Source organism: Peromyscus californicus, unplaced genomic scaffold, assembly GCF_007827085.1.
Source record: "Peromyscus californicus insignis strain IS unplaced genomic scaffold, ASM782708v3 Scaffold_3__1_contigs__length_106647218, whole genome shotgun sequence".
Classification (NCBI taxonomy): domain Eukaryota; kingdom Metazoa; phylum Chordata; class Mammalia; order Rodentia; family Cricetidae; genus Peromyscus; species Peromyscus californicus.
Window position 1 is genome coordinate 50,271,853 of NW_026294551.1, and position 26,593 is coordinate 50,298,445.

At 53.1% G+C, this 26,593-nt stretch overlaps 1 protein-coding gene across 1 annotated transcript; it reads left to right on the forward strand.

Annotated features, from left to right (window-relative positions):
- The first annotated feature begins 4,055 nt into the window (after window positions 1-4,055).
- Window positions 4,056-25,745, forward strand: Smtnl2 (smoothelin like 2). The gene is made up of 8 exons (XM_052759000.1): window positions 4,056-4,526; window positions 12,261-12,348; window positions 13,004-13,243; window positions 13,404-13,479; window positions 14,419-14,598; window positions 15,504-15,621; window positions 15,928-16,079; window positions 24,605-25,745. Exons 1-8 carry the CDS (start codon window positions 4,137-4,139, stop codon window positions 24,729-24,731), a joined length of 1,371 nt encoding a protein of 456 aa, XP_052614960.1. The 5' UTR covers window positions 4,056-4,136; the 3' UTR covers window positions 24,732-25,745.
- The last annotated feature ends 848 nt before the right edge of the window (window positions 25,746-26,593 follow it).

Sequence of the window (26,593 nt, forward strand, 5' to 3'; positions counted from 1 at the left end):
TTTAAGGAGAGTTTGGTGGTGGGATGGGTGGGGTTTGCTGGGGTGGGAGGGTCTCTTCTCCATTGGCTAGAGGTCGATGGGTTCCAGACTCAGTCTCCAAGGCTCTGTGTTAGGCAAGTAGAGCTGATGGGGGGAGGGGGGCGGCGGCACAGAGACCAATGTGTCTCTCTCTTGGGTACTGCCTGGGTTCCCCCGAGGGTGATAAGACCTGGAGACTCCAAGAGTTTCCCATGCGGAGGCCTGGCCTCTGCTACTTGAGTCCCACCACATTTCTACCTCCTTCCTTATCGCCCTCCACTTGGCTCCTGAACCCAGCAGCCTGGCAGGAAAAGATAAATGTAAGCCCCACCTCCCCGTTGGTATGGATCACATAACAAGGAATGGGTTCCCGGGATGGATTTGGGGATTCAGGAGGAGTGGGGGTTGTATATTTTCCAGGAGTGATGGACTCAACCCTGGAGCTGGCTGCTTTCACGTTTTGAGACTATTTGCTGCAGGCTGTGAGGACTGGGCCTGGCTGACTGCATGTACCTCCCAGGTGTGAAGCCTGCTCCCTAGGCTATTAGCTGTGATGTGGAACATAAGGGGTCTAGCCTGGCCCATGATCCTCCAGTGAGAGTCTTCCCTAGCAGTGGGGCTCCGGAGAACTCCAGTAAGATGTACAACTGCCCCAACTCTGTGCTATAGCTAAGTGTGACCTTACAGACTGGCTCATGGGCCTCCACAACTCCCTGGAATACACTTTCTCTGGGATTCATTTTAGTGATGGATCCCCCTCTAACCCCAAATCCAGAATTTGGAAGCTGTCCTTGCTTTCTGTTCCCTCTTGTCCCCTCCTGTCACCCATCCAACAGTCCCTCTGGGTCCCCTCTTCCCAGACATCCCATCATCCAATGCTTTTAAAGCATTTATTTATGGCAGGTGCCATACTAGGTGTGGAGGCAGAGGAAATGTTGGAAGATCTATTTCTTTGCAGTATGACCTGATGCCCCATGTACATATGCATGCACCCATGCATACAGAAGCTGGGGTGGAGGAATGCCACCAGGTGGGTGGGCAGAGCCTAGAAAACGTAAGAAGAGCAACTGCAGGGGATTTGAATTTCTAGCCAAACTAGAGAGGAGAGAAGGGATGCTTAGAACCCACTGAATCTGACTGTGCCCTGAGAGAGGAGGGGAAAAGTTCTCCAATTAGGCCAGGGCCCTTCTTAGCTCTACCGTGTCTTTGTATGTCTTGCCAAACCACCTTGAGCCAGTCCCTGCCCATCTCCTGTCCTCAGTTTCCCCATATTGGGTCCATGACTCTAACTTCTCTAACTTTGCGGTTTGGGCCTGGCAAGGGTTTGATTTTGTGAGGTGATTGACAGGAGGAGCTCTGATGCAGCCTAGAACCTGAGCTGAGGGAGGGAACAGCAGGTTGTGGGGTCAATGAGGAGAGCTGGAGGGCAGGTGCCAGAGCACTCCGTGGGAGGTCAGCCTCCGTGTGCTCTGACATCAGGGCTGGTGAATGTGGAGGCGTTCAGCCAGATAGGTTTGCCCTTACCTCCCTCACAGCCTGGTACAGGCCAGGAGCTGTCCAGGGGAGGCTGAGAGAGGGGCTTCCAAGGAGGGGTTGAGAGAACTTTGCCTCCCCCGTCTGTGTTGGAGGCAGGCTCTAGGGTGGTGTTGGTCCACTGTCCAGGCTCAAGCTTCACTTCTCCCTCACTCCCATCCCCCATCTTCTTCACCCCACTAACATCTCAGGCTTATCTCTAATTACTGACTACTGATGGTAGTTTGACGGCTGAGGGACAAGACTCTGGGGGGTGGGGACGACGGTTTGAGTCCTGTGCCGTCTAACCTACAGTGAGCGCTAATTTCTGCCTTTGACCGCGTCCCCACTTGTGTCCCCAGAAGAAGCCCCATGCTGCCCTTCCACCCAAGCAACTCTTAGGTCTTCTCACAACATCTCAGAGGGTCCAGATTACTTAGCTGAGGTTGGAGAGTATGTCTGGGTCCTTGGCAGATCTCTACATCTTTGACCTGCTCCTCCCTGGGGTTTCCACTGCAGAGACCCATTCACTTTCTCCTGGAAGGCTGGAGAGAAGGCTGGACCCCTAGTAATCTTCTGCTCTGAAACCCCATCTATGCCACTGCCCGGAGGTCAGGGACTAAGACATCCTCTCCTTGCCTGGGTTCTAAAAAGGAAAGGTTGAACTCTGACTCCAAGGCTCAGACCTGTAGGGTGGGCAGCTCTGTCTGGGGTGGCAGCAGTTGTTGTAGTGGCCCCTCTCCAGGTCTCTATCAAAGATTCCACCCTGAAAAAGAATGCAAAGAGCGGTTTGGCTCACCCTGTCCAGACGGCTGCTTGGAACGCACACAGACATGCAACATGCTCGCCTTTTGGCACTCGACTTTCCCATGAAATAATTGCTGGAAAGCTCTTTGGATTAGGTAACCCAGTGTTCCTTCCTGTCCCTGCTCGGGGGAGGGGATCGGCCCTTAGCATCTGGTAGGCTGACCCTGCTCCTAAGGGGGAGAAAAAGGCCAGTCCAGGAGGGTCTGGAGGCTCCCAGACATCCTTGGAAGCAGCACATGATTATGGGAACAAGCCTTCCAAGCCTCTTCCTGTGGATCATCTCACTAAGTCTGTCCAGTCTTTGGGCCTCCTTCCACAGCCCAGGCCCAGAGAAAGCTAATTAGGGAAGCCTTTTCGCACAAAGAATGAGATGTTCTCATCCTTATTTTTTAAATGTTTAGAGCGTCTATCATACTGTTATCCTAAGCAACAATTACCTACATCCTTCCTTCTTTTGGTCATGCTTGGGGTTTGTAGGAACGGGACTCTCTGGAATCAGGGATAAAAATAGTATTGGAGGAAAAAAAAAAGTTGGTACATGGGTACTGAACTTTTGAGGCAGCAGGGGTGGGTGTGGGTGTGGTAGGGGGTTGTGGCACAGATTGGTTTTGGGTCCCAAAGCTTCTCATAGCAAGAGTTTGGAAATTTGGCTTTAATTTTCTCCCTGTTTATCCTCAGCCTCTCCTGGATCCCTTAACAGGGGCCTCTGTCACCCTGAAGTTCTTACTGGCTGCTGATGGGGAACCCATACACACATATGCGCATGGTGTGTGCCCCCTCCTCCTAGTAGGCCTGGAAGGATGGGAGGGCACTTCAACTATCTGCCTCCCTCTCCGTGAGATCTCAGAATTGGTGCAAGAAATTCCAGGCAAAAGTCTTACAGATGAGGGCTGAAGTGATGGCTCAGCAGTTAAGAACACTTGTTGCTCTTGCAGAGAAGTCCCTGAGCTCAGATTCCAAGACACACATGGCTGCCAACACAACTCTTGGGAACTCCAGTTTCTGAAAATCCCGACACCTTCTTGCGATTTCTGTGGGCACCAGGCACTCACGCTGTGTAATTACAGATAAACAGGTAAAAAGAATCATACACATAAAATAAAATAAATATTTTTTTAAAAAAAAGGTTTCACAGGTATTTGCGTACTGGATGGTACTGGGTGGCGATTGGAGATGCATATAAAGGTGAGTCCGAGAGGTTATACAGGGAGTGTGTGTGTGTGTGTGTGTGTGTGTGTGTGTGTGTGTGTGTGTGTGTGTGTGTGTGTGTGTGCAGTTGCTGAGGTTCCCTGAACAGAGGGAAAGGTACCAACCAAACCAGAATCCATGTCCTGCAGGTGAGAACATAGAGGGAATGCTTAACTTTCTTGGGTTTTTAGAGTAACAACCATTTGAGGGCCTTCTTCCGGTGGGTCCCAGCTTTTTCCCTGGGCCTCACACCACTCCTCTCGGGTCAAGGGAGTATGAGACTCCTTACTCCTCCAGGGATCCGCGCCCCTGCAAAAGAGAGAGAGTGAGTGAGCTCTCCACCGGTACCTCTGGGGCCAGCCATCCCTCACCAGCGGGGCGAGTCCCTAGGGGCGGGGTGTCCGGGAGCGGGCTGTCCCGCCCACTCGGCCCCGCCTCCCCATGCGGCGCCCAGTCCCGGGGCTCTCGGGGTCTGCCCCGCCCTGCTCCCGCCCCTTTGGCCGCCCCTTAGGCGCAGCCAGCCGCGGCCCGCCAGTTGCCGCAAGAAGCTGCAGATCTCTTGTCGTCCCCCACGTCCTGCCTGCTGTCGGATCGGTGCGCGCCTCTCGGCCATGGAGCCGACCCCCGACGCCGAGGAGGCGCACACGGTGCGCGAGGCGCTGGGCCGCTACGAGGCGGCGCTGGAGGGTGCGGTGCGTGCGCTGCACGAGGACATGCAGGGGCTGCAGCGCGGCGTGGAGCGGCGCGTGGCCGAGGCGCTGCGCCTGGCCGGCCCCTTGGCTCGCACCGTGGCCGAACTGCAGCGGGACAACCAGCGGCTGCAGGCGCAGCTCGAACGTTTGACGCGCCAGGTGGAGGCGCTGGGCTTAGCGACTGGTGTGTCCCCTGCACCGGGCACGCCCAGTCCCCCTCCTGCGGGCGCAGGTACAGATCGCGCGCCCCGCTTGGGCACCGCACGCTTCTCCAGCCACGCCACCTTCTCGCTGTCCGGTCGCAGCCAGGTGAGCTCCCTGGGCGCAGCGCGCGGGGTGTGGTGAGCGTACGAAAGCGTGCCTGGGGGAGTGGGATGGGGTAGATTAGTGCCGCCCCTCGGCTACGAGTGCGTGCGCTTGCGAGCGTCCTCTAGTCTGAGAGCTATACCTCCACCTGCCGCTGGGACTTGGTAACCCGGGTTACACCAGAGCTGGAAAGAACAGGAGAAACATTGTTTTAGTTAGCCCTCTGCACCTGTCTTGCACCTCTTCCCTACTTTGGAGCCAGGTGGTGTTTGCCTTGAGATCTGTCCTCTACTTTCTGCCCCATGACTTTAAGAGTTTGGACGCCAAGGTTCGGTCTTTGATGGTTCACTGTCGCCTGGGCCCTCACCTGCGAGTTGGAATGGTCAGCACCCCTTACCTGCCCCTACACCGGCTCTGTTCACGCGTCCGGCGTTGCTGCTTCACTGAGGCCTGACCGCTCGGGTTGTAGATTAACCCCGATTGAGTTGCCGGTGTGTGTGGGTATGCATGTGGGTGCAGTCTGGTCCAGGCTGCTCAGCAACTGTGTTTGGGAACTCACATTGCAGGGGGCAGATCCCTTACTGGGAACAGAGAGCGGGGGAACTGGCCTTTAGCTGCCTCTAGATTTCTGGGGTCAGTGACTGGGCAGAGGCTGGTGTGGACCAGTCTTACTACTTTGGGCACGGCCTCCTGGAGTGGCAGGGCCTGGTTAGAATGTTTCCATGGTGTGTGCAGTGGCCCTTAGGTGGGATTTTCCATCTTGAGCCGGAATGTGCTCTGGGGGTGGATTTCCAGGGCCCGGGTCTGACTGAGTACACTACACCTGCCCTCTGCCTCAGTGCATTCTCTCAGGCCCTCCGATTTGCTGTGGGTCTCAGAGGAGGGAATCAGATAAGTCCTTGCTTGCCATTGGAGGTCTCAGCCTGGGTGGAGATAGCCCCAGCCTGAGCAGTGGCAATAGTGTGAGCAGAGATGTCCTAGTCCAGACTCTGGTCCTGTTGTAGTGTGTATTTGAGGAGAGCTTCATGATGGAGGCTCTGATCTTACCGTCCATGCTGCCTCAGAGTGGCCAAAAGTGCTCACAAGCTAGAGTGGAGCCTTCAGATGTATAAGGGAGGCATGAGTTGTGAAAGCCCTTGGCGTTAGGCAGAGGAGATAGGCTTCCTGGGGGCAGAACTGGGTCCCAGAGTTCCATATGAAGGGTCTAGAAATATGGAAACACTTAAATCTGCCCTAGGAGTATGATGAGTCACGTATCCCTGGTATAAGACTGCTACTCTGAGTTCACATGTGACTGCTACAGTGTGTCATCATTTGCTCCTCAGGTTTTAACACCCGTTTGTAACTTGCAGAGGCAGCTGTTCAAGTTTTAAGAAAAATAATCTGAGTCCCACAGTGTGCGAGAACGCTTGTGTGTGTTTCTCCAGCTATGACTTTTTTTTTTTTTTTTTTTTTTAACGGAGCTGAGGACCAAACCCAGGGCCTTGCACTTGCTCGGCAAGGGCTCTACCACTGAGCTAAACCCCCAACCCTAGCTATGACTTTTTAAAAGGGGAATTTGCCATGTTCATCAGGTAGGGGAATAGGGGAGCTGAGTGGGGGAGGAACAGGGTCCTGCTTCGACCTAGTACCCTCCCTCAGGGATGGATGGTGGCTTAGAGGGTGACTGGAGATGAGCCTGTGACTTTTCCCCAGGAGACGTGAACAGACATCTATTCACTCCAGAGAGAGCACCCAGGACTGGCTTGGTGAACCAATTAGTTTATTGGGGTTATTAACAGGAGCATGGGTGTAACATCAAAAGCCCACACTAGCATGGGTGATGACTCATGGAAGCTGCATCCACGGAGCTTGAGCTCCGCCAGAGTCTTCTCTCCATCGGTTGTTTACTGTTCATGTAACCTCAGGGAAGGACCTGGTGAGTCTTGTAACTTTCTTAGCTTCCAAGCCTCCTGTGTTCAGAGAGTTTCTCAAGTTTTATGAGCCCCTTCCCTCTAAGAGGGAATGTCTCAATTCTAGGGAATTAGGCCCCATAGGCAACTTAACTGTGACGGTTCAAGCAGAAATGATGAGTCTTGAGTTGAGGCTGTGGTGTGTGGGTGAGCTGTCTGGGATGGGGAGTTCCAGACTAGGAGTCAGCAGGCAGGGTGCTCTTTGGACATGAAACAGAGGCAGAGACTTATGCTGGGGAGACTTATGGAAGAGGCTGGGTCTGCAAGGATGCTCCAGCCTGTTGGGACCAAGGACAAAGGCCCAGGAGCTGCAGAGTAGTCTGAGGACCCAAGAAAGGCCCTGGGGCAGTGAGTAGCAGGTATAGCTGAGCATTGTGGGTGGAGGATGGCGCTAGAGGTTGCACAGACCTTGGTCACCAGCTCTTTGGGCCTGAGGCTACTTCCCTTTGTCTGATCCCCAGATGTACAGATGGCTGGCCACCCTTACAGGAATACCCACACAGGCTCTGAGCTAGTTGGTGGTACAGAGTACAGCTTGGTCTTGAACAAGGATGATGGACAGAGTTCCAGATGGGTGCTTGAAGGAGGGCTGTGTGGTTTCTCATATTCCACGTCTGTGACAGGGGCCTTGGTGTGAGGATCTCATCGTGTCCTACAAGCCAGTGGTGGCTGTTCCTCTTGGTTTGTGGCCAGACCTTGTGGAGGCAGGTACCCTACCATCCCTATATAGGAAGCAATGGGGACTAGAGGTACTCAGCATGGAAATATGCTGAAGGACTTGGTCAGTTCATCCACTTTTTTTTCCCCCCCTGAGATAGGGTTTCTCTGTGAAACAGTCCTGGCTGTCCTGGAACTCACTCTTTGGACTAGGCTGGCCTCGAACTCATAGAGATTTGCCTGCTTCTGCCTCCCGAATGAGTGCTAGGATTAAAGGTGTCCGCCACCTTTAATCCCAGCCAGTTCATTCACTTTTGAACACACAGACCTTAACAGCATGTAACTAAGAGATGGTCAAGGAAGCCTTGGAGGAGGGAGAGGACAGGGCAGTGTAGTGAGATAACTGGGGAGGACTGTCTGCAGGAGATCTGAGAGACAAGCACTTTGCTTAGAGCAGACAGGAGATATTTTGAAACATTTCCTCTCAGTTGGGGCTCAGTTTCTCTGTGTTTAAACCAAGATGTGAGCCGGGTGGTAGTGGTTCATGCCTTTAATCCCAGCACTCGGGAGGCAGAGCCAGGCGGATCTCTGTGAGTTCGAGGCCAGCCTGGTCTACAGAGTGAAATTCAGGATTGCCAGGGCTACACAGGGAAACCCTGTCTTGAAAAACAGAAACAAAACAAGAACAAAAGAGTACACGCTGCTCATGCAGAGGACCTGATTTCCAGCACCCACACCAGGCAGCTCACAGCTGCCTGTGACTGTAGCTCCAGGGGGATCCAATGCCTCTGTCCTCTGCAGGTACTGGTACCACCACACCCACCCACGCCGTACATGTAATTAAAAGTAAAATAATAAAACAAGGGGAATTGGCCCAGCCTCTTGGCCAGTGCAGTGAACAGGCTAGCTGATCTGGTTAACAAAACTGTCTGAAGAGCCATCTGTGAGCAAGGAACCAGGAGGCTGGGGTGGATGGCTGCAGCCTGAGGTCAGGCCGAGGCCCAGGAGGCTGGCAGTGAATTGTTCCCTGGAGATGTCATCCTCGGCTAAGCTGGAGCCTCTGGGTCCCCATGGTCAAAGCAATACAGTCCCTCCGTACTAACTGCCAAGAGCCGGGTGTCAGAGGCCTCATGGTGAGAGAAAGCAGACTCACCTTATCTGCCTGCCTTTCCCAGAGCCAGTGTGATAAGGGGGCTTAATGCTTTGGGGAGAAGTTTGGATCGAGTCCTCAAAAGCTGTGGTGTGAGTGGAGATGGGCTGGGGCAGCAGTTTTAACCATTCTCGATAGGGGTTCTGCCCTGTGTGGGTTGTGCTGGGCCCACACGCGAGCTCCCGTGTCTCGGTCTCGCAATGCTGTTCCTTCCCTCGAACAAAGTACCAAAAACTTTCCAACAAGAGGGTCCCATCTCTCAGTCCCTGAAGCCACATTCATCTCGTCCCCTGCCTCCCCCGCTGAATTCCCAGGCCTGGGCTCCCTCACGGGGCACCTCCCCTTCCCTAAAACAGAGCTGAGGCTGTGGGAGTAGGGAGGCCAGCTCAACAGGACCCATCCCCAGCCCTGGGGCTCCACTGTGATTTCTGCTCTGGTGTAAGCACACAGAGGGTTCCCCCAGCTATGCCTGGGTCAGGCTGCCTCAGACAGAGGAAGGCAGTGGCTGGCTACCCGGGGAACAAATCAGCAGCCTCAGAGTGGGCAAGGGTTTATGAGAAGAGCTTGCTCCAGCCCAAGCTGGGCTCAGTTCTTTCCTTTGGGGGCTCTGCTATTTGCGAAAGTCCCACTGGGTGTTCACCTCAGGCTTTATGCCTTTTTTCTTCCCGCCGTCTGGCTGAGATGCATCCAGTGGGGCTCATCCCCTGGGACGGAACACTTGTCATGAGTTTTCCTCTGCAAGGCCAGGTGCTTTGTGGACAGAGCCCTGGATGGCAGGAAGGGACCCCTGGCCTCAGATGTTATTTTGATCACTGCCTCAGCCTTTGTGTGAGTGTGGGAGCCTCTTTCTCCTGCACCAGGCTGGGCTCCCTCTGTGTGGTAATGGGTTAGGAGGTTGTATTAGCATAGCCCGTTGGCCTGAAGCATAGCAGAGCCCTTTCCCCAGGCCAGAAGTGGTTGCAGTTTGGGAGGAGAGGAGTCAGAAGCAGGGAAACTTGGGAGTCCTGGCTCAGCCCTATACCCTACCCTCCTCTTTGTAGAGACCACTTACTTAGCAGGAATCTGGCCAATACTGAGATGTAGGAGCTACTTCTGTCCAGTCCTCTGGGGTACCATGGAGGGTGGGGACCTCTAATGTGCAGGGACAGGTGTCTATGGTGTGTGTGTGTGGGGGGGGGGTTGTAGATACTTACATTCCTGGGAAAATGATTTCATCACCAGGCTGCCCTTTGAGGCCCCTCTCTAGACCTGTGGAACCTGTTGGACAAGAGTGGGGTGGGTCAGGGTGGGGGATACAGGGACCCCAGAGCTGCTGCTTGCTTGGCCTTGGTGACTGTGGAGGCTGGGCTTCCAGCTGGAATGGCTGGTTCTCTTCCCACTGCTGACTTAGTACCAGGCTTCTAGAGGTGCCCCTCCCCACAAGTTCTGGAGTGCAAGAGATGGCAAATACCCTGTGATCCTGAGGGTGGGCCTGGCTCTCTCCCCTCTTAGATCAGAAATTGAGGGGTCTCCTTCTGTCTAAAACGCGGTGCTCTGGGTTCTGTCCTCTGTTGCCTCCCCAGGACCCCACCCTACAGATGGTTGGTTGCCTCACTTTACCAGAGTCTGTTAGCCTGTCAGTGTGGCTCTGTCTCTCCATCCTGGGAAGGCTGGGGCCCCCTTGTCACATGACCAGGATTTGCCAGTTGGGGGAGCATACTCAGCAGAGGCTCATAGATCCTTCCCTCGGCTTCTCCTCAGCCTGTCTCTTTCTCTGCCCTCCATACCTCTGATTCAGTTTCTACCATCACCAGTGACCTCTCCGTGGCTAAACACAATGGACACCTTTTCTCAGCCTGACTTTCTTTTCCTTGACCTCAGGCTCCCTTTGGACGCGGTTTCTTCCCTGGCTCGCTCAGCCTCCTGCTGGGTGTCGTCGTCCCCCCCCCCCCCCCCCCCCCCCCCGCTGTGAGCTCTCTTCTCCTGGCAGACAGCCTTCTCTGCTCCCTGACATGCAGGTGCTTATCTGCAGGGCTCCCAGGAGCTGACGGAGGCCATGACTGTTTCCTTATCACCCATCCTTCCTTTGTTTTTGTTTTTTAATTATTTATTTTTATTTTATGTGCATTGGTGTTCTGCCCTGGGTGTCGGGGTCCCCTGGAAATGGAGTTACAGACAGTTATGAACTGCCATGTGGGTGCTGGAAAATTGAACCAGGGTCTTCTGGAAGAGCAGTCAGTGCTCTTAACCACTGAGCCATCTCTCCAGCCCCGTCCTTCCTTTGTTTTACATTTGGTCTCAGATATGCTACCTGATGTCCCAGGTGCCCTTTACACCATCTTGCCCAGAATCGAAATCCTTGCCCATCCTTCCCCAACATCTCTCAGGGAACCTTCTTGTCACTCAGGCCCCAAGCCTGAGCTTAGAAGAGGTGTGGTGTCCTTCCTGCTTTCACATCTGCTCAGTCTGCAGGCCAGTTTCCTTTTTCTCCAAAGCATAGAACGCTTGCTCTTGGCCTTCTCACACCTTTGGCCCCAGTTCTCCTTCGGGGACCGTGGGGCTAGCTTGGGGTTATCTGTCTTCTTTAATGCCACCTTTGCTGGCTTCCTAAATCACACCGAAGACTCCTTGTCAACCCCAGCCAGACAAGTAGCTTGAGCTGCAGAGTCATGTGGGATCACAATACTGGGGCCTTTATGTCTTTCTGGTTTTGTTGCCACCAGCCATCCTCCTGGGAATAGCTTCTGTCATTGGGTACCTAGCTCACTGGCTTTGGGTGCATTGCCTTAGAGAACCCTCTTTGCCCCTGGGAGGCAGACTGCCTTAGGTATCCCAAGCTGACTCAGTACCATCTGTGGACCTGCTTGCCCAGGTCCCCGCTTGAATGGGTGGGCACCTCCAACACTGGCTATACGAAGATCCGATTCACCTGGAGTCAGGGACAAACTGTTGTCTGGGAAGCCTGTGGGTCGGAGGAATAGCCTGGAAGGATCGGAGAGGCACAGCCAACCAACCACTCAGGCTACCCAGTATGGGATTTTAGCAGAACTCCAGGTTAGGGACAGCTTCTGTCCCCCTTTTGCTAGGCTGATTGCCCTAACCTCAGCTCCACAGACACTCTAAGCCTGTCACACCTTGGCTGGGAAGGGGTGGGGGGCATTCTCCCCTGGTTACATGTTCTGGCTGCCCCCACCCCCAATAACATCCATAGGCAGTGGGTACCCTCTCTGAGCCCTGAGTAGCACCTGTAACATGGTCCTGATGTTTGTTAGATGCCCAAATGCCACTTGCAGAGCCTGTCCCCTGTTCTTGGTCTGAGACCCAGAGGAGATGGACTATGGCCCAGGCAGCTCAGCCGAGATCCCAGGATTTCCAGACACCTCCCTCTTGGTGTTTGTTCCCGTGTCCCTGCCCTGCTGTAGCCCCGGGAGGCTGGAGGGTGTGTGGAGCCACGAGATCTGTACACACTGTATGTCTGGGGAAACTCTTGTGTTGCTGTGTCTGGCAGAAAAGCCTCAGGGTTACTTGGCACCTTGTCCATCTTTGGCTCCAAAGGACCTCACACCTCACCATATCTGCTTCTTTCATGTGGACAGTCCTAGCTGTGGGGGACAGAGGCCTGGTCCTCCCACACATCATCTGGTGTGAGTGCGTGCGTGCGTGTGTGTGTGTGTGTGTGTGTGTGTGTGTGTGTGAACGCACACTCGTGCACCTAACATACTGCTTCTGAACTTGCAGCCTTTATCCTCAGCCTTCTTGGGCTCTGAGATGAGCCTCTCAGGTTGTGGAAGTTTCTGGAGCTAGGCAGGTTCATCTTCTTTCTCTGAACCATTGCTCACCATTGTACCTCCTGGGGGATCCTTTCTTCCCCAAGTGAAGGAGGTTTTTCACCACCAGAGCCAGAAGGGCTTTTGGGAAGTACCTTTAGGGTGGGCAGTTGATGGGGCTTTGCGGTGGGCAGCTGGCTCCCACTGATAGGTGGTGTTGGTGCCTCCACAGAGCGTGGAACATGATGAAGCTGGTGATCTCGAGGGCAGACGAGCTTCGAACTCATGCATCATGGAGAATGGACACCAGCTGGGTACAGGTAGGAACCTATGGAAGAAGGGAGGTGGCTGGGTAGGTTCAGGGCTCAGCCAGGCATCTGTGCCAGCCATCTCTTGGCTGTGGGGATGGGTGTTTGAGACTGAACCCCACCAGGCGGAGAGACTGAAGGGGAGAACTTTTAAAATAGAGAGAGCTAGGCATAGTGGCGCACGCCTCTAATCTCAGCACTGGGGAGGCAGAGCCAGGCGGATCTCTGTGAGTTTGAACCAGCCTGGTCTACGTAGCGAGTTCCAGGACATCTAGGACAGGCCCTATCTCAAAAAACCAAACCAAAACAAAACAAAATAAATAAAATACTCTGAGAAGTAGGAGTTCAAGGGAATGAGCTTCCCTATTTCTGGAAGAAAGTAAGCCCAGGTTGAGAAATCGTCCATTCATAGAAGTGGGTGGACTGACAGGCAATTTAGTTATTTCCTGAGTTGGCAATCTGGGGAAGTGGAGGAGAATCAGGTCTGAGTGGTGCAGTAAGACTTACGTGGTAATGGAGGTAAGGGAGGTTGGGATGGTCAGGGAGGCTTCCTGAAGGAGCTGGGAGGAAGGCTCTGGGAGCTAAAAGCCCTGCTTGCCAGAATGTGGGGCAATCAGGCTTCTGTGGCTGCCACAGCTGACTTATCCTGGTTGGTTACATGTTACAGGTTCAGCCAACGGATCCTCTGAGGTCCAAACCTCCTCGGCCCCGGAGGTCCCCAGGCCACGCCCTGTGAGCCTCTCCCTGCGGCTGCCCCACCAGCCTGTCACCGCGGTCACCCGAGTCTCTGAAAAATTCTCTGGGGAGACCTCAGCTTCAGCTCTCTCACCCACATCTGCAGCCATTCTGGGGGGCTTCAGCCCAAGCCCTAGCGAAGCCCTCAGCCCCTGGACTCCTAGTCCCACTGGTATGACGAGAGAGTGGTATGGGGGCCAACCCCACCTCAGGGGGGGTGAGAGAGGACAGGGCCTGGGTGGGGGTTGGCAGGAGACTTAGGACACCCAGGTCAGACCCCAGCCCTCCTCTGTCACCACATTTCCTGTTTCTGTCTTTCCTTGGTCCTGTAGAGAAGAATTCCTCTTTTGTGCGGTCTTTGTCTGGCTCTGGGTATGGAGCGGTGACAGCAGGCAGGAACAAGGACAGGTGAGTCCGCTCTGCCTGGGACCTGAGCTGCCGGGGTCTCTCTGGGCTGACTGTCTAGGGACACTCTGCCGAACTGGGGCTGTGGGCTGGCAGGCGGGGTTGGAGCTGGGGAGGGAGGTGACCAGGGTTAGTATGTAGAGGCTTGGTTGCAGCTCGGTCAACTTCTCTGACCTTCAAAGCAAGTCCATTAAAAAGTTGCAGGTGTGTGTGTGGGGGGGGGGGGTAGGGGGGATGGGATGGGGTGGGGTGGAGTGGGGGTGGGTGTCTCAGCCTCTGTGGGAGGAAGCGGGGGGGGGGGGGGGCAGGATGACATTTGACTTTTTGTTCTCCGTTCTGGCTGGGGGACCTCTGAGTGAGGTGCTTTCTGCCATAGGAAGAGCAGGTGCCTAGGGGGAGGCCCAGGGTTAGGCAGACAGCAGGGCCTTCCCTTGGGGTAAGCCTAACTTCAGTTGACTGACTGGGCGTGAGAATGGGGGCGGGGTAGCAAGATGGATTTTTTTTTTTTTTAAATGATAAAAGGAGAATTGTGACTTCCTGGCAGATTATTCCAGGGGGAGAACAAAGAGGGTCCTATCTAGTTGTGGTGGAGGAGGGGGCCTGGGTCTGGCTCTGGGTATACCCCTTGCCCTTCCTAGGCATTGACACCTACTAAGGGGCGGTGGTTGTGCCTTGAGAGGGGCCCACTCTACCTCCCTAGTTGGGCCCGCTGGCCAGGCATGCCACCAACTAACTGCAGCTCAGTTCAGAAAACCTGCAAAACCAGTTGGGACCTGAGCAGGTGGGACCTGCTCCCCCACAACCCCTCCAAGGTCTAGGGGTCTGTCATAGGTATAGGCTGTCTTATGCACACTCAGTATGTATGCATACTCTACCTGGGGCCCAGGGGAGTGCCTAGTGAGGGCCGGTTCTGTATTCCTGACTTCATGAATCTCTCCTCAGCCCTCCATTGGTGACCCCACCACAGTCACCCCCATCCTCGCAGCCTCCAGCTATGACGCAGGCCCCTCGCCAGGGAGAGCGTCGCCGGGAATTGGTGAGGTCGCAGACGCTGCCTCGTACCTCAGGGGCCCAGGCTCGGAAGGCATTGTTCGAGAAGTGGGAGCAGGATACAGCAAGCAAGTATGGATATTCACCCCCAAACTAGCTTGATGGGCTCCCAGAGCAAGCCCAACCACAGCCGTGCTCATGCAGGCATGGCATTAGCAAGGCTTGCTGGGACCCTGGCTGTTTCCCAGTGGGGTGTTCCCAAGATCAGCTCTCTCAGGCAGAGCTCAAGGTCAGGGCTGCTTTATAGAGGTGACTGAGGTTGAGGAGTTCCTTTTGTAGGGGAGAAGAGGGCGGTGGGGCTTGGGACCAGGCCAGGCTAGTGAGAGATGCTCCCCTCCATTTGCAGGTAGCCCAGTCTTCTGCTCTGCCAGTGTTCCTAGGCCATCCTTGCACTTGAATTATTGCTTCTTCATTTTCTGGGCATGGCCGGGGAGTCTGGCCGGGGAGTCTGACGGGGGAGGCCTAGCTGTGGGGGCTGGCTTTTCTTGAGGACTGAAGAGATGCCACAGTGGGACCCAGGGGCTCACCAGCCACTCCTTATTAGAGAGGAGGTCCTTGGACCACAGCCTCCTTTGCAGATGTATCCAGTGCTCTTGCCAGTGCGTTGATGCCTGCTGAGTGCAGGTTGCTGCTCATGCTTCTGTGATGATCCAGGAGGCTCCCACTGCCCCAGCAACCTGCCCTTGGGTCCTATGGGAGCCAAGAAGGAAGCAGGATGAAAGGGATGGAAAAGGATGGTCAGGAAGAGGGCAAGAGGTCCATGCCATTCACATCCTCTGTCTCAGGATTACCCAGTGATCCCTGCTTCATGTAGGGACGATTCACAGGGGTCCTAGAAAGCTGGGTGTGGATAGGAGGCTGCATGGCTGGTGTGTGGCACTGTGCTGTGGCTGTAGCATGTGGGTTGAGTACTGACCAGAAGATACAGGAATGTTCTCTCCATTGGCTCCCACAGCAGGCTTGTCCTCTCTCCACAGGGGCAAAGGTGAGACCAGGGCCAAACTGAAGAGGTCGCAGAGTTTCGGCGTGGCCAGTGCCAGCAGCATCAAGCAGATCCTGCTAGAGTGGTGCCGCAGCAAGACTGTGGGCTACCAGGTGAGCGGGCCGAGGCAAGCCAGGCGTCTCGCCTGCCCTGGACTTGCTGGCAGGGCAAAATCCTGCCAGGCTGGGGAGGGACGGGAACCAGGAGGTTCATGCTTTCCCCGAGAGGTACCCAAGCCACCCACAACAGGTGCTTAGAAATTCTACCTGAGCAGACTGGTGTAGCGCCCCTCCAAGGGCGAGGTCCAGCAACAGCGCTGTTCTTTGCTCGGTGGGTTGGGGCTGGAGAATCCTGCTCGGAGTTGAATTGGGCGCCAGGAGTGGGGGGGTCCCTGCTGACCCCCACTTTCTCTGCTGCAGCACGTGGACCTGCAGAACTTCTCCACCAGCTGGAGTGACGGGATGGCCTTCTGCGCCCTGGTGCACTCCTTCTTCCCTGACGCCTTCGACTATAATGCTCTGAGCCCCACACAGCGGCAGAAGAACTTTGAACTGGCCTTCACCATGGCTGAGTAAGTATGGCAGGTCCCACTGGCTGTTGGTCCCAGCCCAGACCCCCCCTGAGCGCAACTTCTGCCCAGGGTAGGAAGGTCAGGACACACGGGACACACAGGACAGCACTTGACAGTGAGCTGAGGGGCCTTGAGGCCATCCAGTCCGTCTGGCTTTCCTTACATGAATGGGGAGACTGCAGCTGGTGAGGATGTGCTCAGGGTCACACGTTACTCAGTGCTGGAGCTGTTTCTGCTGTTCCTGCTGGGTGTTTAGCCTCTGCTGTACAGTTTGGGAAACCAGCCACAGACAGAGCCCGAGGGGCAGTGGGGCAGGGGCACTGTGTACATCCCTCAGGCTGGTGTCTTCGAGGTCCTCAGCAGGAAACTGGGATTGCTTGGTGTATTATAAAAAGTGGATGGTATTTCCCTAAATACTGTCATAGCATGGACTGTGAAATTACCTCTGGACTTAGGCTTATTTTTTTTGTTGTTGTAACAGAACATTAGAGGCTAAGTGATTCATAAAGAGGTTTATTTCAGTACCTGGTTCTTTTGTTTTTTTGTTTTTTGTTTTTTTTGAGACAGGGTTTCTCTGTGTAGCTTTGGAGCCTGTCCTGGAACTCGCTCTGTAGACCAGGCTGGCCTCGAACTCACAGAGATCCGCCTGGCTCTGCCTCCTGAGTACTGGGATTAAAGGCATACGCCACCACCTTGTATGATGTATGATGTTGTATGATGCTTCAGTTCGTGATGGAAAGCCGAAGGCCAGGTGTCACTCATGTCAGAGAGGTGGGACAAAGGGAGCATGGCACTTTATAACAACCTCTACTTGAGATAACTAACCCACTCTTGTGAGAACCACATTAATCCTTGCATAAGGGTGGCTTCCTGATGTCTAAATGACTCCTAAGAGCCCCACTACCTTTCAACACCATCATAGCAGGGATCAGGCCTCAACATGCGCTTGGGTGGGGGCAAGCCGTATTCAAACCATGACACTTGTATGTCCCACTTACAGGGAGAGGATCCGGGGAAAGGGAGTGCAGTTCTGGGATCAGGATGTGCTTGGAAAACCCGTTTGGGATCTGGTTCTCGGCTAAGAGCCACCCTTGGAGCATGAGAGCTGTCAGGACCCTGTGGGTCACAGGCGTGTATTCCAGCTGGGTAGGGCGTGTATTCCAGGTGGGCAGGGTGTGTATTAGTTCCTTTTTTATTGCTATGACAATAAAATCTGATAAAATCATCTGAGGAAAGAAGGTTTTAAAGGGACTTTTTTTTTTTTAAATGTATTTATTTATTTATTCATCTATCTTGATTTTGTGGCTCACAGTTTGAGGGAGTCAAGGCAACAGGAGTAGGAGGCAGCTGGTTACATTGTGTCCCCAGGTAGGAAGCAGAGAGAGGAGGTGGATGCTGGTGCAGGAGGCAGCTGGTTACATTGTATCCCCAGGTAGGAAGCAGAGAGAGGAGGTGGATGCTGGTGCTCCGCGCATTTTCTTTTTCTCACTTGGTCCAGGGACCCCGGCCCATGAGGCTGAGCCACTCACCTTCAGGATGGGTCCTCCCTTCTCAGTTATACCTGTGTGGAAACGCTCTCACAGACACACCCAGAGGGGTGCCCCCATGGGGCTTCTAAATCCAGTCCAGTTAACAACAGAAAAGAGCAGTCTCGGGTGTGTGTGTGTGTGTGTCTTATGAAGGCTCTGAGGGTGTGGGCAGGGATAGGAGACCGGGCAGGTGCGGTGGGGCAGCACCCTCTCTGGAGCCGCACTACCTCTCAACACCGTTACGTGAAGCACTGTGCCTCAGCACGGTTTGGGTGAGCACAAGCCAGATCCAAACCCTGGCATTGCCTTGTGTCTATGACTTACTCCTAGGGGGGCAGTGGAGGGAGAGTGCTGTAAGCCCTGGGCCTGCTGTTGCTGGTGCTGAGGCTACCTGAGATGATCCAAGCTGCGGACATGAGGATGCATCCCGCTCACTCTGACCTGGCTGGGAGGGGCCTGCCCAGATGAACCTTTGACCTCCTTGTTCCAAGGCCTCTTGTTGGTTAACCCCAGTCAGAAGGCACGAGGGTCAGGGCATCATCACAGGCTCCCGAGGCCGAGAGAAGGACACAGAATGGCACTACTTGGGGCTCCCTGATGCTTTCTGAAGCGTCGAGAGAAGGAAGGGCAGCTCCAGAGATACTGTTCATTATGCCTTTGTGCCTCATGCTGCAGCCTCTGAGGGACAGTGTTTGTCCTGGTTGAGTCCTGGAGTCCCCCATCTTCACTTGTCCTCGAGGGATTGGGTTGAAGGAGGCCCCACCCCAGGTTTTCCTTGCTATCTTTAGTCTATGTCCAGCCCCAGCACCCAGTCCTGACCCTCCACGCTAGGACCTGAGCCTGGACAGGGAAGGAGGGGATGACAAAGGGTCTCATAACCCATGCTTGGTGTTGGAAGCTCTTGGGGAGCCATAGCCACTGTCCCTCTCTAGGATGGAAGTGCTTACTCTAGGGGCAGAGTGGGAGCCCTGGTTAGGAGCTCCTCAACCTGGAGGCTTGGGGATAGGGGCCCATGCCTGTGGTGTTGATTTGGATTCTAGGTCCCTCTGGGGTCAGAGGAATGCCTTGTGTACTTTCAAAGCCTTCCCTTTCTTGGCTGCTTGGGATTAGCTGTCATCCTAATAGCAGAAACAGCTTGGACGAGTGTGTTATGCAACTGGATCCAGACGATGGTGGACCCCAGCCAAGTGTCGCGGCATGATGTCGGGAGGGGTGGATCATAGGAAGAGGCCCAGCTGCTTGAAACTCAGGAATGGCGGCTGTCAAAAAGCAGACTAGAATGTGTGGGATCAGGGCTCCCACTCAGGTACCCCCAAACTCACCCCAGTCTGAGAGGCCAGGCTGGCTTACAGAATTCTTGAAGCCTAGAGGGCTGAGCAATGCCAGCTTATGCCCTGGCCACCTTTGGCCACCTGGATCCAACTGGCTTGTAGCAGGAAGAGGGACAGTCTTGGGCAATGTGATGGTGGCCCTGTGCCCCGGGTTCTAAGGAACACAGCTTCCCTGGGCAGTTAGGACAGAGTGCCTCCAGGATGTGCTTTCCCAGCAGGAGGTTTGCGAGCACAGTCTCCAGACACCACACAGATGTTTCTTCTATTCTCAACCTGGGGGGAGGGTGGTGACCGGGCCAGGCTTTGGCTCCCTTCTCTCCCCAAGCAAACAGCAGGATAGGACCTTGGCCCTCCCTCCCTGTGGCCTGAGTCTGCTCCCAGTTGGGGAGGGGATCAGAGTGTGATGGGGCCTCTGAGATGAGTACTGGCTTTTTTTTTCTGACTGCAAAGGGTGGGGAGGGCCATCAGAGGCAGGTCTGTGTGGGGAGCTTACTCAGAGCCTGGGAAGGTACCTCCCCTTATGAGTCATTTGTGAGATTATCTCTCAGGTACAAGGAGGAGAGGGCTGTGGAGGTGGGCTTGCTCCCAGGGCCTCCTGGGAAGGCAGCTGCTTGGATCCCTGGTTTCTTGGACAACAGCCGGCTAGAAAAATCTGCATGGGACACCTGCCTGAGGATATTGGAGCCAATGTCAGCGTCTTAGGTTAGCCAGCAACATCTGGGTGGATACATGGTATCCTTGAAAGCCATCAGGAGCAGCTAGTACCGAGGGAGGCACAGAAAGACAGTTTTGAGAGCAAACAGCCTGAGCTGAGAGGAGCCGGATGTTCAACCAAGGCTTGACCTTCAGAAGAGAGAGAACCTCAAAGCTATTCATCCAGGAAAGGAATGTTTCCAGAACCTTCCATGAGCAAGTCTCTTCAGGGCAACAAATGCACCAGGAACCTTGGGTGAATGTGTATGCTGCCCCTCCCCTCCGTAATTTCTGGGCCCAGAGGTTCCTTGTGTCCTAATCTGTGTGAGTGATGCCTTGCTGACAGCAGGAACATCCTTTGCCTGACAGGTGTTTAGGGCCTGGAACAGGGGCAGAGCCGCTCCTTTTATGGAAGGGGCAAAGTAGGGCGGGTGCCTGACCCTTCTGCACCTTTCCTTCTCACCCCTGCTCCTAGCACAGGAAGCTGCAGGAAGCCGCAGGACGCGCAGCCCAAGGCGTCCCACTTGCCCTGCGCGGAATGCGCCTGCTCTCCAGTTACACCCAGCAGAAGGGGCTTGAGCGCTATTTGTAGTGCCCATGTGTCTCTGTCTAAAACAAGACAGGAGGCAGCAGTCCCACCCCTGGTCTGCATTTAGGACAGTCTTAAACGTTACCCCCAGCCCCTCCTCCATGGCCTGGGGTAGCTGAAGATACAATAAAGAGTAAGAGAAATCCTTCAAGGTACGTCTTCATAAGCCAATGTAATCCTTGCTTCAGGCTGTGGGATGACATTTGAAGTTATCCCTAGTTCTGTGGACTTCTCCATGTAGTTTAGATTATTTAAAACAAGCCTGGATCATTTTAACAAAGACACCTTTAAAAAAGATAAAATGTAAAGGCCAACTGGGGCCTCTAATATTTTGAGACTTACATCTTTTGGTAAAGTCAGCAGTAGCCACCGCTATCTTGTATTCCGTCTCCCGAGAGAGAGATTTGCAACACACTCAAGCAAGTGTCCCCATGCTTTCCTATTTGGCAGTTTGAGGAGTATTGTTGCCACTGAGGCTGGCACCACAGTGTCTCTGAAGGAGCATGCTCTTTTTTTTTTTTTTTTTTTTTTTTTTTTGGTTTTTCAAGAGTTTCTCTGTGTAGTCCTGGCTGTCCTGGAACTCGCTTTGTAGACCAGGCTGGCCTCGAACTCAGAAAGATCCACCTGCCTCTGTGTCCCTAGTGCTGGGATCAAAGGCATGCGGCACCCCCCCCACCCAGCCGTAGGAACATGTTCTATCTGCAGGGACAAGTTGGGGTGAAAGGGAAGTGTCAGCTGTAGGTCGGACAGTGGCATCAAAGACAGGGATGGTGTTGGATCTGGAAGCTGAAGAATTTGGAGCTCCTCAGAGAAGGAAGGGAGTGAAGGGCAGAGGTGGTCTAGGAAAGAAAGTGCCGAGAGATGGTGGCTGCATGTTGCGTGCAGAGATTCTCTGCTTAGAAACTGCACCCACCGCCATCTGCTCAACTCAGAAGCAACAGGGGGATGGGCTGGGGACCGGTTCTCCGTTTGCCTGCAGGGAAGACCAGCATCTTGTCCACGTCTTGCCATCAGGGCGGTAGAACATGGTACCAGGATGAGGCCTTCCCTTCCATCTTTGTGGCTACCCTTATTTGGAAGACTTGCTTCCTGGGCAGGGACATGGGGGTGTTGGCTGGAGCGTGTTTGAAGCCTCTCGAAGGAAGGAGGGGATTGCTTGATGTCTTTTTGATGTCACAGGTCAGGAACATCTGGAACAAGCCAGCAACTCTGAATAACCATGAGGTGGGCTAGAGAGGAGTAAGAAGGCACTCAGAGTGTCTTCTGTGCCCTGTGAGGGACAATTAGGGACACTCAGTTGAGTTCAGGGAAAGACACGGGTGCCAAGGTTCTAGTCCGGCATGTGAAAGGCTTTCTTGTGGTGGGGGAGAGTTAGCCAAGAACCATCTTGTGGGAATAAGCGGCGAAATGTACAAGGAAGCAAAGGAGCATCTGTGCCTTAGGGACAAGTTCCTGGTGGCCTCCTGCAGAGGGGTCAGAACAGTCCCTGGACCTGGGGGAGGGGGAACATGTGGAGGGAGAACCTTTGTGGGGAAAAGGTAACGTGTGAGTTTTCTTCCAAAGCTAAGGTCCTGGGCTTCCAGGGCTGTCCTCACTTAACATGAGAGACCATCAAAGTGGCCGTCGAAGCTACCAGCGACAGTGATGACCCTCTGGTTGCATCTGGGGGTGGTTTGAATGCACCTGGCTGTTTCTGAATAGCAGGCCTGAGAGAGAGTATGTGGGAAGCTGAGGTTCTCCCTCCAATATGGGGTTGGGGTACCAGATGGCAAGTGATAGGGTTGGAAGGTGAACTCAGGTCCCCAGCCTCTGAAGAATCCAAGAATTTTTAATTATTGGCCACAGAACACCCTTGCATGCCGACATCTCTGACACCAAGGCCTGCCTTTGTCTGTCTTGGGGAGAAAGAGTGCCAGACTCACTTGTCACCTCCATGTAACCTCTGGGTTCCCATACAAGTCACCCTCTGCGGCTCCAGGGGGAGGCGAGGCGAGAGGCGGGGATGGGATCCGGGACAGATGTCTCCATTTCACCTTGACATTTGGTCTCTGGCCAGCTCTCCAGAGCAGAGCCCAGCAGTGCTAATGTTACAGTCTTTGTCTGGGGGCACGCAGCTCAGGGATCTGTCCTGGAACAGTGTGGCATGAATTGTGTTGAGCTGGCTGCAAGTTCTGGGATGGGTCTGAGGATCCCTGGCTTGCTGGGCTTTGGAAGGCAAGGTACATAAAGACAATATGAAATCGTAGTCTTCCAACAAGCCTGCCTGGAGTCAGATGAGCGGAGGTGGATCCTGACTACCTGTTCAGGGAATGGATTGTCAGCGTTGACATCTGAGTTGGCAGTGTGTAGTTCATATCCAGGTCTCTTTTTTCCCGTTATCTGCTCTGCAGAGAGGAGGGGGTATGCACATGAATGTATGGTTGTGTGTACCCAGGTGTGTGTATGCAGATGCCAGAGGTAGATGATGGTGTCTTCCTCTATTGCTTTCTGTCTTAGGGACTCGAGACAGGGTCTCTCACTGGACCGGCAGCTCACCATTTCAGCTAGTCAGGTTAGCCAGTGAACTCCTGGGATCTGCCTGTCTTTACTCCTGCAGTGCTGGGGTTAAAGGCATGTGCATCCATGCTCAGCTTTTTATGTGGATGCTGGGGATTTGAACTCAGGTCTTTGTGCTCTCATAGAAAACACTTTGACCCACTGAGCCATCTCCCCGGGAGCTATTCTAATGAGTTTACATTTTTAGTACTGATACACTTTTTTTAAAAAAAAAATATGTATTTAAGATTTATTTTATTTTTATTTATATGTGTGTATGTGTCTTTGTGTGTGCACGCTCACATATGTGCAGGTGCCTAAAGACGACTAAGAGGGCATCAGGTCTTTAGTATTTTTGGTATAAGGTGTGTTGTATCCTTGAATGCAGAGCCTGTGGTTACAGAGGGTCATTGGCATTGTGTGTTTGCTGAGTCATGGTTAAAATCACCTTCCTTACTGTGGGTCGTGTGTGTGTGTGTGTGTGTGTGTGTGTGTGTGTGTGTGTGTGCGCACGCATGTGTGTAGGCCAAAGGACAACTTAGATGTCATTCCTCAGGTGCCTGGAGCTCATCAAGCAGGCTAGGCTGGCTGGCCAGTGAGCCCCAGGCACTTGCTTGTCTCTGATGGCCTCTCCCATCCCCCCAGTGCTGGGAATACACGTGTGCACCACCACGCCTAGCATTTTTTTTTTTTTTTTTAAACATGGGTTTGGGGGATTTTTACCAAGTCCTTGTGTTTGCAAGGCAAGCCCCGTGAGTTTTGTTTTGTTTTTAAGACAGGGTCTCATTGTGTTACTCTGGATGGCCTAGAACTCACTGTGTAGACCAAGCTGGCCTCAAACTTAGAGATCCATCTGCATCAGCCTTCCAAGTGCTAGGATTAAAGTTGTGGGCCACAATGCCTGACTGGATCAAGATTTTTTTTTTCAATTTCTTATTTATTTATTTATGTATTTATTTATTTATTTATTGTATACGCAGTATTCTGCCTGCATGTATGCCTACAGGCCATTACAGATGGTTGTGAGCCACCGTGTGGTTGCTGGGAATTGAACCTTGGACCTCTGGAAGAGCAGCCAGTGCTCTTAACCACTGAGCCATCTCTCAACGCCCCCCCTTTTTTTCCAAATTTTAAAAATTATGTGTAGAAGTGTTGGTCTACATGTCTGCATGTGGTTATATGCCCATGAGTGCAGGTGCCCCAGGAGACCAGAAGTAGTCAGATACCCTGGAGTTACAGGCGGTTGTGAGTCATTTGATGTGGGCACTAGGAACTGAACTCAGATCCTCTGGAAGAGCGGTAAGTGTTCTTAAGCCCTGAGCCATCTCTCCATACCCTGGGTCATGTTTTTTTTTTTTTTTTTTTTAACTTTATGTCAGAGCTGGGCATGAAGGCACATGACCATAATCCTATCATTTAGGAGATTGAGACAGGAGGATCATGAATTTAGGGCTAGGCTGGGCTACTCGGCAAGCTCTCATCTCAAAAACTCTCAACTAACTAATTAACTAACCAACTAAAGAAATAGTTCTGTTGGAGGAAGCAGATGGGTGAATTTATCATTTTGCTTTAATTTTACCTTGACTTTCACAGTCCTTGCTGACTTGCCCCGTGAGAACATGTGTGATATCTTTACTTCTATATGCACTCCATAGGTGGTTTGTGGCTGTGGGAGTCTGGGAAATGAACGTCACAGCTCCCAAGGTTCTCTTGGAGTACTCATATTCTCTTTTGGTGTGCACTTGAACACCTCAGGCCCCTGGAGAATTGGGGGACACCGACACTAGCCCAGTTGTGGGGCTGGTTGTTCGCTGGGACCAGTGCTCTGATGGGGCTTTTGTGTTTCAGGAATCTGGCCAACTGTGAGCGCCTCATCGAAGTGGAGGACATGATGGTGATGGGCCGCAAGCCGGACCCCATGTGTGTCTTCACCTACGTTCAGTCACTCTACAACCACCTGCGTCGCTTTGAGTGAAGCTGGCAGCCTGGAGAGGCCAGGAAGAAACGACTGTGGGGGTCACTCAGGTCCCCCCAGGCAGCATGACCCCCAGGGGGCCTCTGTGGTGTGAGCTGCTGTTTTGTCCTATGGCGTGTGACCACGTGCCCCTCACACTCAGTTACTGATTAAAAGTATTGATGAGGCTAAGCTGAGCCCCACAGCCTCTCACAGCCCAGGGCTGGAAGGCAAAGGAAAAACCTCTAGAGTCAGAGAAATTGGTGCTAAGTGATGATCTTCCTGCAGGGAATTCCTCATGTTCTTCCCTCTGGTGAATTTGATACATTGGCTTGACAGGGTTCCACTGATTACCAAGTTTTCTTCTTCTTTTTTTAATCAAAACACTCAGATTTTTTTACTTCCTCACACTATTTTGGGTCCCCTTTCCCTCTTCCTCTGGGCCACTGCTGGGAAACAGACTCCAGTTCTTGGGAAGAAACAGTTTATCACACCCAGATCCTGGGTAGCAGATGACCTTCACATCACCTCTCCTCTATGGGGAGGTGGCGAGGTTCCTACCTAGGTCTAGAGGGACTTCTGGCATTCCCAGGAGACCCCACAAGTGTTCAGTTAGGAGAAGGTTACCTGGACAGTACAAGGGAGGAAGGCTAGGACCCTTCGAGCTGAGAGAGTTCCCATTCGCTCCAGGTATTTTTGAAAAGGATTTCATCTGTACCACTAAGCTGTTTGTACATAAAAGATGTGTCAACCTTTGCTTGGGTTTGTTATTTCTGTTTGGGAAATGGGGAGGAGGGTTGGACAATAAGAGACTGGATGGATTTAAACAAGGATCTACTGAAATCATGCCTTAATAGTGTATGTACTTAAAGCCACTTGCCTGAGAGGCTGAAAAATGAACTATGCTGTCTACCAATGTGCTTGTCCCTCAGCCATCTATGTTGTTGAAGGATTGTGAACAGAAAATTTACCTCCTGCAGATCTGTCCCTTAGATATTAGCAAATATATTATGATAAAAAGTGGCCCAGGGTTGACGGTTTTGAGTGATCATTGTTTTTGTGTGTGTTTCTTTCATTTTTTACCATGCAAGGGGTTGAGGGTGGGGTGGGGTAGAACCTAGGTCCTTGACTATGCAGGCAAGTTCTCGCCACAGAGCCCCACCTCTTACCCCTGGGGTGGTCCCTTTCATGGGACCATCGAGGAGTGCTGGCTTCATTTCACAGATGTTTGGCAGTGGAATTTGAATAGGAAAACCATTAGATTCCACAAAGCTGCAGCCCTTAGCTTATTCTTCCCCAAGACTGGAGGTTCATTTTATAATTGAGTTGGATTTTAGCCACAGACTTTTAAAACCTCCCTTGAAGGACCTAATACGAGCCTTCATCTCATGGAACTCCCTCTAAGTGTCAGTGCACGTTTGTGGGGTCACCCCGTGTCCCATGTGTTGGGTATTTAGGACAGAACGTCCTCAGGGACCCCTGGGGCTCTACGGCAGAACTTGCTCATGACTTGAATAGTATCTTCAGTGGATCTGCTTGCTCAGACTGCAGCCTTGCTCCATCTTTTGAGTTTTCCCACAGTGGGAACCGTTCCCTTCCTGGCTCTCTTAGCATTTGTAGGCTTGGAGAGCCCTATTCTTAGCAGAGGCACATACTGGGGCTTAGGGTTTCAAACTTAAAGCCAACGAGGGCACACTAGGGCTCTATAAACAGCATGCCTATATGTCACTGACTACTCACACACGGCCAACCAAGCTCTCCTGAGTGGCAGACATGGCCTTGTGCCTCTCTGCACATAAAATACAGCAGGTCTTACTGGGGCAAGGAACTGCTTCTCAGGATAGGTGTCCCACCTTCAGAATATTACAGACTAGATCTATTCG

Bases quoted from the DNA above. Each gene is read 5' to 3' on its own strand.
- Smtnl2 (XM_052759000.1), top strand. From the start codon at position 4,137: ATGGAGCCGACCCCCGACGCCGAGGAGGCGCACACGGTGCGCGAGGCG. The intron at 15,622-15,927 runs GTGAGCGGGCCG...TCTCTGCTGCAG, and splicing joins GCAAGACTGTGGGCTACCAG to CACGTGGACCTGCAGAACTT. The intron at 16,080-24,604 runs GTAAGTATGGCA...TTTGTGTTTCAG, and splicing joins CTGGCCTTCACCATGGCTGA to GAATCTGGCCAACTGTGAGC.